Source organism: Polyodon spathula, chromosome 2 (genome assembly GCF_017654505.1).
Source record: "Polyodon spathula isolate WHYD16114869_AA chromosome 2, ASM1765450v1, whole genome shotgun sequence".
In the NCBI taxonomy this organism is placed as follows: Eukaryota; Metazoa; Chordata; class Actinopteri; order Acipenseriformes; family Polyodontidae; genus Polyodon; species Polyodon spathula.
In genome coordinates, this window is record NC_054535.1 from 26,565,297 (window position 1) to 26,578,692 (window position 13,396).

The 13,396-nt window shown below is 36.7% G+C and overlaps 1 protein-coding gene across 1 annotated transcript; it reads right to left on the reverse strand.

The window, feature by feature from the left end:
- Nucleotides 1–6,355: 6,355 nt before the first annotated feature.
- Nucleotides 6,356–8,549, reverse strand: LOC121327816 (leucine-rich repeat and immunoglobulin-like domain-containing nogo receptor-interacting protein 2). The gene has a single exon (XM_041272035.1). The coding sequence runs from the start codon at nucleotides 8,541–8,543 to the stop codon at nucleotides 6,693–6,695; it is 1,851 nt and encodes a 616-aa protein (XP_041127969.1). The 5' UTR covers nucleotides 8,544–8,549; the 3' UTR covers nucleotides 6,356–6,692.
- Between the last annotated feature and the right edge of the window lie 4,847 nt (nucleotides 8,550–13,396).

Genomic DNA, 13,396 nt, shown 5'->3' on the forward strand with positions numbered 1-13,396 from the left:
CCATCCCAGTAACAGAAAAGTACAGAAAATTGTGAGAAGAAATTTAAAAATTCTGCAGCAAGACCCATCTACAGAACCTATTTTTAAATCCTCCGCTGATGTCTTGTAGAAGAGACATGAATATGTGGTCCACAGCGAAATTCGCCCTTCTGCAGAACCTTTAAAAGGCACAGTCCCTTGCAACAGACTACGATGTACGACATGCAAATATATTAACTCCCAGTCTGAGATCAGCACTCCATATTCACCAGCCTTTATCACTGTACTTCTAAAGCAATAGTGTACTGCATCATTTGTACAAAATGCAAACAATTATACATTTGGGAAACAAAGACGTTTAGCAGATCATTTTGTGGAACATTTACAAGGCATTCAAATCAACGCCTTGACATTCCCAATAGCCCCACACTTCAACAGCAATAATTACACTGCTGAAGACATCACCATCTGTGGAATCAGTCAGTGCTTTGATAAATATTCTACTCGGAAGCAAAGAGAACGTGAGCTTATCTTCAAACTTGGAACTTTGGAGCCTCTTGGAATGAACATTCTATTCTGACATCATCTTAATATCCTCCTCAGAATATTTGAAAATCAATATATATATACAGATGATCCTAGACTTATGATGCATGGTACTTACGACTCTTTTGCATTATTACCCAGCTTTGACTTTACGACATCGATACATTTACAACAGGGCGAGACCTGAGCCCTGCGTCATGTGTGCATGCTCGGTGTCCGAACCGCAGCACCTGCACTGATCACTCTGACTCAGTCCAGCGTTTTTTTTTTTTTTTTTTTTTTTTTTCATGTAACTATTTGTTATTATTATTATTATTATTATTATTATTATTATTATTATTATTATTATTATTATTATTATTATTATTTTTTGTCGTTAACAATGTCTGATAAGAGCAATTGACTCAAACAAAACCTAAGCTGTGAACTCTGTCACATGATGAGAACTAAATCACAGAAAATGTGAACAAAAGTACAGCTCAAAGAAACACAATCAGTTTTCAGTATGAAACGTGACACACTGTCAAAATGAAAACATTATAAAGTTAGTATCGGGTATGAACTCCCTGAGCATTAATACAGTCCTAGCAGCTTTGACATATAAACCTGATCAGCCTGTGGATAAACTGCTGTGGGATGTTCCGCCACTCTTCCTATGCAGCTGCAGCCAGCTGGGAAATGTTGGATGGTAACGGTTATTCCCTGTGGAAGAGACAGGCGATTTGGTCTCACAGATGTTCTGTTGGATTCCGGTTAGGAGAAAAAGCTTGGCACAGCTAGACCTTGACATTGTTTTCTTGAAGTCATGCAATTGTAATCCTAGCACTGTGTGGTCTTGCATTGTCCTGCTGGAAAATCAACACTTCCAGATTGGCTTGCAGGAATGGAAAAACTGTTGCCTCAAGGATTTCATCAATGTATTGCTGAGCAGTAAGGTTGCCCTCAATCTGCACCAAATGCATTTTTGTGTTAAAGGAGATTCCTCCCTCCATCATCACATTTCCACCGCCCCACCAGTTGGCTTGAACAACTCAACAGGTCTGTTAAGGACAAAACGGCATTCATCGGTGAAAAACTCTCCACCACTCTCTCTGCCAGCACCTCAGATGTTCTCTGGCTCACAGAAGACGGCAATTTTGTCTCTCAGTTGTCAGCATATTTCCCCTGAACGAATCCGAGCATGTAAATAATTTTCATGCAGATAGTGAGATAAGGTCATTTTGCTTATGCGCAGGTTATTCCTTCCAGGAATTTGTTGTGCGGTCTGAAAAAGATTCTGCAGATGGATCCGTCCGATGTGATGGTCCTGGGCTGGTGTTGTGACACTCTGCCTTCCAGGACATGGCCTGTCCCTCACAAAGCTGGTTTCCTGGTTCCTCTGGACTTGTCTGCTGATTGTTGAAGTAGAACATTTCATTCTCTGGGCAACTTCTCTCACAGACAGGCAAACAAACAATCAACAAACCTATCTACTCACTATTTAAAATGTAAATAACATTATTTATGTGCCCTACGAGCTATTGATGTGCAACTTAGACTGTTGCATTTTCAATGTGCATCGGTATATAAAGTTGTAGTCAAAAGTTTACATACCCCAATGGAAATTTATAATTTCTAGAAATTACTTGAAAACTATTATGCAAAACTCTAAAAATGCTAATTCAAAAGAATTCATACCCTGACAAGGAAAATGAAATTAATAGCTAGTTGAGGTACTTTTAGCAATAATAACCTCTTTTAAACTAATAGGATATTTATCAATCAGCTTTTGGCATGATTCTTTCATGATTTTTTACCATTCTTCAACACAAAATTATTCCAGTTCATTCAAATTCCGAGGACTTCTCTTATGCACAACCTTCTTCAGCATACCAAAGATTCTCCATTGGATTTAGATTGGGACTTTGACCAGGCCATTCCAAAACCTTGATTTTATTCTTATTTAACCATTCTGAAGTATACTTTGATGTGTGCTTTGGATCGTTACTGTGTTGAAACCAAGTTTAAACCAAGTTTTGTAGTAGAGTGTTTCAAATGATTGGCCAATATCTTTTGGTATGCTATGGAATCCATTTGACCATGTATTGGAGCTACATTTACTGTGACATTAGAGGAAAAACAGCCCCATAAAAGGATATTACCACCTCCATGCTTGACAGTAGGTATGGTGCTTCTTCAAATATAACGACTACCAAATAGTTTGATTTCTGTTTCATCACCACACAGTCTTGGCATAGTACAGCACCTTTACAAGGGAACATTTTGAAAGTTTTTATTGGGATTCAAAATAATTAGTTTAAGCAAATGTGTATCACAGTGCAGTTTTTTTCTACCTCCTTGTCTCTGCATGGACCCCCAACCTATTCCTGTTGAAGTGAGACATTCCCGTATTTGTTACTTCAAAGGGTTACATTCATCAACTCAATGTACTTTGCCGACGACTCCTTATATAGAGTACAGTAATTGGTTTTCAGAATTTTTTAAGAGGAACACAATCCAGTTTGTTTAAAGCACCCGTGTGGTCTCAAAAGGCTCTCAAAGATGCCTTCTCTCTAAGTGATTTATTTCTTTAATCCACTTGGGCAAGGAGGACAGGTTAATGGTTACACTGTGATGTACAAGTGAAGACATGTTAACATAACTGATATATCAGACCTCTTTATAGTTTGTTATTTCGATTCTGTTCTTTACTTGCCTTGCACATAAAGGCTGTAAGTAAACACAGCAGGCCTTTGTTTACTGTATCAGAAATTACAGGCTTGCAAGTAAACAATGAAAGGAAAAGCCTATATTTTGTAATTTGTCTAGTTTCAAAATGATACCACCTTTTAAACCCTTTTGGAACTGGAATAATAGAGAGAGGTCTAGAATTTTACGTCAGACTGTCCCATGTAAAATAAAATACATATACAGTGGCTCTCAAAAGTATTCACCCCCGCTTGGACTTTTCCACATTGTATTGTGTTACAACATTGAATCAAAATGGATTTAATTAGGAGTGTTTGCCACTGATCAACACAAAAAAAGTGCATAATGTCAAAGTGAAAAATAAAATCTACAAATTGTTCTAAATAAATTACAAATATAAAACAGAAAATAAATGATTACATAAGTATTCACCCCCTTTGTTATGCTATTAATTTAGAACAATTTGTAGATTTTATTTTTCACTTTGACATTATGGACTTTTTTTTGGGTTGATCAGTGGCAAAAACTCCTAATTAAATCAATTTTGATTCCATGTTGTAACACAATAAAATGTGAAAAAGTCCAAGGAGGGTGAATACTTTTGAGAGCCACTGTACGTAAAGTACAGTGCAGATGACATGAATTGTACTTAAAATAGTTAGAATGTATTTAATATACCTATATTGCTGCATAAGAAACATACTGTACCCTCCAACACGCATTGAGACCTCACTCTTCACTTGTTTTTTTTTCAACAAATTTGTACGAATGACAATTTGGAGCAGAGGATTCATAGAGGATTTTGCCTTAAATATCTAGGCTAGATAACCACCCCATCCAATTTGTGGAATGTTTTAATGAGACAGTGTGCCACTAGTGCAGTGATCCATTTACTATGAATACCGAACCACTGAGTGAGGCATTTGTTCTTCCTCCATACTGCCGGGCAAAGGACCTGCATGTTGCCTGTATCTGTAAATATATATATGTATTAGGGTGGGGGTTTGGGTTAAATCTTTGCATATGTGAACAGATTAAATTGGTTAATTGATTATCAAAACCTGGCCACTTGTATATAATCATTTCAGTGCAGGACTCATGAAGAGTACAGTATGTGCCTATATGCTTAGTCCTAATCACCAAGATAATATAGCAGTCAGCTTGGGTGACAATTTCAAAACTCTTGACTCTGAACCTTTCTTGTTTTTTATGTGTTTATTTGACAGTTTTTTAAATAAAAAGTGTGACTCCTGGCGCTGAACCTTATTTCCTTTAAATGGCTTTGCTTTTACCTGACCCCCAAAATACAGTATATTTCTTCAAAGGTGAATGCCACAGCTTGTACAGAAGCACGCTGAATGTAAGTCACAATGGGGAAAAATAAGCAAAAAATACAACTAACCATTATTTAATCTGTATCAATACTTGTTGGAGGGTTGTGCATACAGTATAAGTTATATTCTGGAAAATATGTACTCATATCCATGATATTTTAGGCCATATATTTTATTTAGAATGTATTTACATTATATTGGAATGAAAAAAAAAAGATTCATAAAATGGCTTAAATTATTGTTATAGAACTAATGTCATGTTGCATTGAGCAATTTTTTTCTCCATTTCAAGAAGTGTTTACCTCCACAGAAGGCTTTAGTTGATTTAACCTAGCTATATGTCTTAACAAAAAAAAAAAACACAAAAAAAAAAAAAACAATTTTATTGTCAGGAGTGGTTTAAAAAAAAAAAAAAAAAAAAAAAAAAAAAAAAAAAACTGAATTGAAATTCATTGTACCTGGTTTTGAGAGAGTAAACATAAGCACAGCATTGGACCTGGCCCTTGAAACAAGCTATTATCTCAGCTTCTGTCAGACTCCCAGTGGCCCTCATTTACTCTCACACGTTGCAATTCATATCATCCAATTGCTTCTTGTCAATTGACAGAATTTTGCAATGGGGGAATTTAAGACAAGAATTTAATTGTGTGTGAAGTATTGACAGATTACAAACACTTCAGTTTGCACAAGGTACTAAATTGACTTATTGTTTTGTTCAAAATATTACCTTCTGTGTCTTTCAAATTTCATTAAAAATGGGTTTTCTTTATTCCTCATACATGTGTTTGTACTTTGTACTTTCACAATCTAAATGTTTTAACAACAAAATGATAAACTGCTACAGAGTGTAACAGATTCTCACTGCAGAAACTTGAGATATGCATTGACTGGGCCTGCAGGATTTAGATTAATTTACTCTCTCTCAACACTCCAAAGCAGTTCAGATATATAGGAAAAATGACTCCACTGATGAAGGTAGGTTAATAAATGGGTATCAGGAATGTTCATGTCTTATTATAACGTGTTTAAAACTTTACAAATGATTGCAGTGTTATATTTTTTGTATATTTACTTAGAAACTTACTTTGAAAGGGTTAAATGGAAATACATGAACAAACACACAAATAAATAGGTTTGTTTAAAATGTCTGTAGATTAAATATAAACAATGATAACAGTACATTTTGAACTCATTTGCTAAGGAATCAATAATTATTCTTTTTTTTTTCTTTTCTTTTTTTTACATTACACAATCCAAATTGACACTAGCATTCATCTATGAATTATGCTTAGAGCAGGGGTCTCCAAACCTAGTCCTGGAGGGCCAGTGTCCCTCCTGGTTTTTGTTCTAACTGTACAAAATTAATTCATTTGACCAATTAAGCTTCTAATAAGTAATTTAGGGTACAGTTGGAACAAAAACCAAGAAGGACACCGGCCCTCCAGGACCAGGGTTGGAGACCCCTGCTTTAGAGAATATCAAACTGATTTTGTTATCTCGAAATATTGGAAACAGAATATAAATTAATTTAACATGAGGTGTTTCCAGTAAATAATCAGCAAAACCTTTAAATGTGTAACGTTATTAAAGTCCTATCATCACAAGCAAATTGAGAGTTTCAGAAGTGAGGTCAAAGTTAGTCTGATTCTACTGACGGTACCCCTAAAGAAGTCTAGATCTTAACTTCTAAAGCACAGTCTCTCATTGATATTGCTTTAAAAGATTATAGGATATGTGTGTGTATATATATATATATATATATATATATATATATATATATATATATATATATATATATATATGAAATTCGGTTTCATAGATACTTCTTTGCAGTGTTGAATCAATAGTTAAATACAAAGTTTACTCTTTTATGTGTAAATCCTGCACTGTAAGATTCACTACGGGCAATACAAAATGCTGAATAGCAGCTAATTGACTTAAAACAACAGTCTATTTCTCAGTTTCAAAGAATGCCAACAAAGTGTTTAATCATCCATCAGTTTGTTAGCAAACTAATAATGCTAAGTGTCAGCTCTTCTGTGATCCCCACAAGCCCAATCTGCCCAATCTGTCTTTCTTGACAGGCTGTTCTATATTATAACACAGCCAGTCAATTGGTTACCAAGCAACTGTTGATGCCAAGTTCTACATCATTTTCATGTTGAACCTACGGGGGCCTCCCTGCTCTACCCCTTCCACCACAGCCTCATTGGACTTCCGGGGAATGTACTCAATGTCTATGTTGTTTTTGTGTTTTCCTTTTCCTCGACTCCACACAAAAAGCAACAAGAAGCAAAACAAGACAACTCCTAAGAAAGTGAAGCATCCCATCGCTGTGGATACTAAAATTGTTTTAAGGTCCAGGGCAAAAGTCATATTGTACACATTAGTGCCATTCGAATTGGTGTTGTTTGCATCTGTTATATACATAGAGGTCCTGTTGGCATAAAGAGACCTGTCACTTGGAAAGCCCTTCACAGTCAAGGAGGCAGAGAAAGTATCATTTCCAGCTGCATTACTAGCTACACAAATATAGGTTCCACTATCCTGAACCTGGGCAAACTTGATTTTTAGTGTACCATCTCCAAGTACTGTAGCTCTCCCATTAGATTTCATTGTGACAAGCCTCCTACGTGGTGTAATCCAGAATACATCAGGCAAAGGATCACCATCTGCATTGCACAACAGTTGCGCTATCTGCCCTTCATCGACATGCAACTGTTGCATTTTCCTTTCCCGAATTTTTGGCTTTTGGCAGGTAAAGTAAAACGAAAGAACTGTACTATGAAAGTCCTTAAATTGCTTCCCTCTGATGCTCTCTGGAGCTACACAGACAGGCTCTGTGTCACCAAAAAACAGTGTGCGTCTTCTCTGCAGAATCCAAAGGAGACGGCAATCACAAGCCAGTGGGTTGTTGTCGATACAGAGTGTCTCAAGGGTTTTTGGAGACTGAAACACACTCTCTTCCAAGGTATCAAGCAGATTTCGTGAGACATTCAGAACCCGCAATGCACTCAAGCCTTGGAATGCATGGGATTCAATAGTGAGCAACAGGGCCCCCACCATGTGTATCTCTTGAAGGCGTACCAAATCTATGAACATGCCCGCCTCAATATTGCTTATGGGGTTGAAAGAGAGGTTAAGGTGAGTGAGATAAGTCAGGTGCTTAATAGCAAGAAATGGTACCATGGACAAGTTGGTGTTGGTGATAGACAGAGATGTAAGATTTAGGCTGTATAGACTGTTAACAGGGAGCACATCCAGCATAGGCCAGTAGTCTATCTCCAAATGCTTCAATCGGAATAGTTTCTTAAAGTACACATGCAGAGAGTTGATACTGAGATGGCTGAGCCTGAGGCTGACAAGGTTGTGGAGGTGTGATAGTGCTTCTGTGGGAACTGCAGTCAGGTTGCATTTCTCCAATGTCAGCTGTTCCAAGCTCAACAGCCCACTAAATGCCCGGTGAGAAATGTAAACCAGGTCATTGTCCCCAACCTCAAAGGTCTTCAAATTATGTAAATCCTGAAACATGTAATCCAGCAAAATAACAATTTTGTTCTCACTGATATCCAGCTCAGTCAAATTGGATAATCCAGTAAACACCCCAAGTGGGATCAGCTTTATTCGATTGCTTTTCAAGCGAAGGGAACGTAAGTTGAAGAGGGTGTTAAACGATCCAGGTTCAACATTAGCAATGATATTGTCACTCAGGTCTAACTCCTCCAGTAATGGAAAGGCTGCAAACTCATCTGGGTTCACACTTTTTAACTTGTTCTTACTGAGGTCGAGAATCTTAGTCTCAATAGGGATGCCCTCTGGAATGCCAATCAGACGTTTACGGTGACAGATAACTGATTTGCTCTGGGCCGAGCATTCACAGCGGGCAGGGCATCCAACAGCTGACCCCATGCATATTACCACAAGAGCCAAACCTAGGAATGGCTGCCAGCATGATATAGCCGTATGAAGCATGACTTTGCTGATGCAGTCTACCATTCTGTCAAGGCTCTGCAAAAGAAGAAAAAAATAAGTGTTTAATTAACGAGAAAGCAAAAAAAAAGAAAAAAGAAAAAAGAACACACCATTGTATATTTTGAGGTTGGATGGCTCAAATAATAATATGCCAGAATAATCAGACTCAGGGTGCCAAAGCTGACTAAAGTACGGAAACACTAATCTGACAAAATAACACATGCGCAAGGTTTAATCTGTCAAGAATTACACACTTTCAGCCTGTTGGGCTTGTTTTTTATGACACTGCAAGTGACACTACAAGCTGCTTCTCACCATTTTTCTTTATTTGAATATGGTAATATTCATCAATTTAACACATCATGGCACAATTGACATCAACCTAATTCTTAACATTCAAGGCATTACTTTGTTTATCAGTCAGATAAGGTCACCAGAACTAGGTTCCATTTTTTAGGAATGTGAACAAAAGCCAGAAAAATAAAGTTGTCAATGTGTTGCAGCTTGACATATACAATACAATATAATATAGTAATATACACCTTTTGTTTTTACAGCAAGTCTTTTTCTGCAATTCCTGTGTTTGAAAAAAACCCTGTGTGTTTTGAATAAGGTCTTCTCAGTCCATTAATCGCCTGACTTTTTTTTTTGCATTGTTAATATAAAAGGATTGAGAAGAGTCGTCAGATTAATATTGCACAAACAGTAAAGTGGCTTAATCAACAATGATGTGGCTACATTTGAAGAACACTCTCAATATATATTTTGGTTGATAACAAAATGTAAGAGGGTATTCAAATTAGTTTGATCAATAATTAACAAAATACAACTTCTCTGTCCCAGTCAATTTCTGTTCTTAAACTACATTTTTGTTTTTTTTAGAATTATAAACACATGTGGTCTCTCCAGTGTCCAAAGGCCTCATACTGTACGGCATGTGCAATAACAGAAACAAGCCCAAATGGTGTAAAAAGACATTAGACCAGTAATAAAAGAAGAGCAGGAGTAAACATTAACTGTATTTCAGAAAATGTTTGTGAGAACTCCCTAATTAAGGGAATATATATAAATCAAGCATATGGAAAAAACACATTTCCTTTTAAGATAGGCCTTGTATGATTTCTAGAGTCTCAAATCTAGTCCCTAAAACAAGCTCTACACAGGTACTTATTAAAATTTAGGGTCATTTCCCTTTGTTTAAACATTACATACCCACTCTCACCAGTTAAGAATACTATAGTTAAAACCCAGCTAAAAGATACACTTTCCCCCCACATTAACGATTATTAAGCGTGCTCACGGCTATAATAAAACCTGGCGTCAACGCACACGCTCCCCAAGATGGCTACACCCAGAGCTACACCAGCTTGCTGGTTTGTTTGCATTTATTCAAAACGTGAAATGCATTTAAAAAACATTAACAAGCGCTTTCACTTATCTTCTTTAACTAAAAGGAAGTCTGAGCTTTAAAATAAACTTTAGCAACTTGCTAGTGACACACTGCATCCTTGTAAACCATACGTGCACCTATTCATTACCAAACACAAAAATAGTTACAGCGGTGGTCTCAGAGTTAACTCTTACTGGATCTTATCATAGCAATTTGTTATTATTTTACAATGTTAATGACAAACAACCAGTATTAAAAAATATTTAGGATAATGTCCTTCTGTTATACAATGATGTACAACACTAGTGATGGAGTGTGTGTCTCTTTTGTTTTCACTCTCTCACACTGAGTCTACATCATAGTGAAAAGGCTATCACCTACTCTGACACTGTTTGGAGATGAAATAAAACAAATGTCCATGTTGTGAATAAACTTTCTTTGCTGAATAAACTGCCAGACTTGATCAGCGAGAGGCTTTGTAGATTAACTGGTTGCGCAAACTTTAGCAGAAGTATTTCCGTTCTTTTATGGACCTTTTTGTTTGAAGACATTTTAAAGAAATCGTGCAGCTCTATGCAGTGTGTTCAATCATTTACCAGAGACAAACTGAACCGGCTGCCAGGTTCCTAAATGCAGTGTAACAGGTTGTGATAAAAATATGTATATTTACACTATTCTTTCAGAAATGGAAATTTTAATGGGGAATTGCATATTATACGGCAATGGGTATATTTCACAGAAATCTTGAAATCCGTGATTACTGTGAAAAAAATACAGCCTTATTCATTACCGTGCTTTGTATTAAAAAATGTAGAACAGTATTCTGTTCCAGATACACTTACAGTATTTTATACAATGTCTACTTTGGTTTCTATCTAGTATATATGTTAATTTTACTGATAGACATCATGGCTGACATTGGATGGTTGTTTTAATATGAATTTTGTCCACAAGTATATAAAATGTCCAGAAGGCGTGCGCTGAATAATAGAGAAATATTTTAGCAGCACAAAATTCAGAGGTCTACAGTCGGAAGATACAATCCATGCAGGAAGGAGAAGCCACAAGTACATTAGGTCTTCATGATCAAAATCGTGAATGCTCTTTCTAGTCACTTTTCAAATGAGAATCTGAGCCAGAGAAATATTGTATATATAAAACTTTTGCCCTCCCCAAATCTGGTGAGTATGAGTACGTGTGATAAAGAGGGAAAGAATCAATGTTGTAAATCTCCCTGCCGACCAGAAAGCTCGCGGTGTAAGGTTGGTAGTACATTTCCTCATAGACGGGCCGATTCGACGGTGAGCGGAAACAGGAAGTCAGCCATCTTGGTGGGGGCATTTAGCTGTCAGTACAAGAAATGACTCAAATGCGATCAGCTTCGGGTCAGGCAGTGATTGGTTACACCAGGGCGCCGAGCTGACTGCAGGGAGGAGTTGGGTAGTACAAAGGGGATAGCCTCTTACTCTGAGTTTACCAAACAGCCGAAGCTTGCGCTTTGTTTTTATTTTTGTGTTTGCTGCTACAGAGGACCGAGGAGACCGGAGCTGCAGCCACTGAGCCAGTGTTCACCCAAGTCACGGTTTCACTGCACAGCACAGCACCAAGGATCACCGGACACTCAGCCACTTGCATCGCCAGCACAGTTTCGTGCACGGAGGAAGGGTGGCCATTGGAGGGTCTTGTTTTGATTTATTAACATTTTGTTCGGGACTGAAACCCACTGCATAGGGACGACTTGCTTTATTTTTGGAACCATTTTTACTTTCTGTTTTCAACAGCTTAAACAAACACACACTGTTTTGGTAGAAACCTGGTCGGGGACCCTGTATTATTTCACACCTTTGCACATCCTGTTCACAGTACATCTGAAGTCTTGAAATATGAGTATGAGCAATTGAATCTCTGCACACCCCTATTAAAAATGCAGGGTAGTTTGTAAAGTAAAAGCTTAGAAAAAGCATTGTCAACTGCAATATAATATGACTGTGTAAATTTACAATGGTGAAGTTTTATAAAGGGTTTCACATATCTTAAATCAAGTTTATGTCCTTGTCAGATCTTTAAAATCACTTGGATGTATTTAACGTGTAACTATGGATAATATCTTATATAAGTATGGCAATGAAGCCTATATTTTCAGTGCAAATTAGCATAGCCAAAACTAGTTTCTGAGAACTTTAAAAAGGAAACTGAGCTTGACCAAACTCATAAAATTTTAAAGAAACATCGGAAAAGTAGTATATAGTACTATTGTGTAATGTAGGAAGATATAACAGTAGGATTTAATTTAAAATATGGAAATACATGTAATCTTGAAGTCAATTTGCTTGAAAACATTTTAGGAAATGCTGGAGGGTACTTGTCTGAACTCAATCTGAATACAAATATGAACCAAACAAATTTAATAGAAGTAAATCTACAGCATCGAACATTCTAAAGCAGTGTTTCTCAAACTGGGGGTCCCGACCCAAAAGGGGGTCGCAAGGCTAATACTGGTAGTAAAAACCCAGCGATGCCTAAATGGGAGGGTGTCTTTAATTAGCTTATAATTAACAAAGCATATGGGTTTAGTTGAGATTCCTGTCTTGTCTATCACCCCACCTTAAGGTGTCAAGTACATCTTAACAATTTTTTATAAAAAAAAAAGATAATGTAAAAGGCATTATCTAATTAACTATGTTTCAGGTTCATTCAATTAGGTGTTAAGACACAACAGAGGGTGTGATTAACATAAGATAATCACACCCCTAAAGGTGTGAGGCACGACATGAAGCTGTGTTTTAAATCAAAAACTTTAAAAATATTTTATTACTGTGTTTAGTTTTCAAAAAGTGGAAATATGCCCCAAGGAAAGTAGTTATTTTAAAATAAATTACATCATAATACTGTTTACCTTTTGTTGCTAGAGCTGTGGTAGAGAAGCTGCTTCAGAGAACTGACATTTTACCTTTTCATTTCACTCTTTCTTGTGCGTCACATACATCATATATGACCAATACAAATAATACTGAAGCATAAAATAGAAATTATTATACTAAAAGAATAAATACAACTGTGAGCAGAGAGATTTCTAAATCTAGGGTAACTAGCTGTAGCTTTTACTGTTCTTGTATATCTAAATGTAACTGTCCCACTGTAGCAATGTATACATTGATATATCTGTAGTACTACTAGCATTGCAAACCAATTCAGTCTGGTAGAACTGATCATGAGGGATTGATCACTTTGAACAAGGCCCCATTCCTTTCCATACGAAAGCTGCTGAATACAGAATGCCATTCTAAATAATTTTATGCTATATGTGACTCCTCCACAATACAGAAATGTTTATACCTATTATAAAACAATAGTCTGAGTGACTCACAGCCAAACAACACATCCTTCCAGGTGTCAAACACTCCTGTCCTGTGTCAATTTCCTCAGCGCTGGTGTCTTTCATTCGTCCTGACAGAGGTGAATGTTAATTTCATATTTATTTTATTTA

Coding starts and splice junctions, on each gene's coding strand:
- LOC121327816 (XM_041272035.1), bottom strand. CDS start 8,543: ATGGTAGACTGCATCAGCAAAGTCATGCTTCATACGGCTATATCATGC.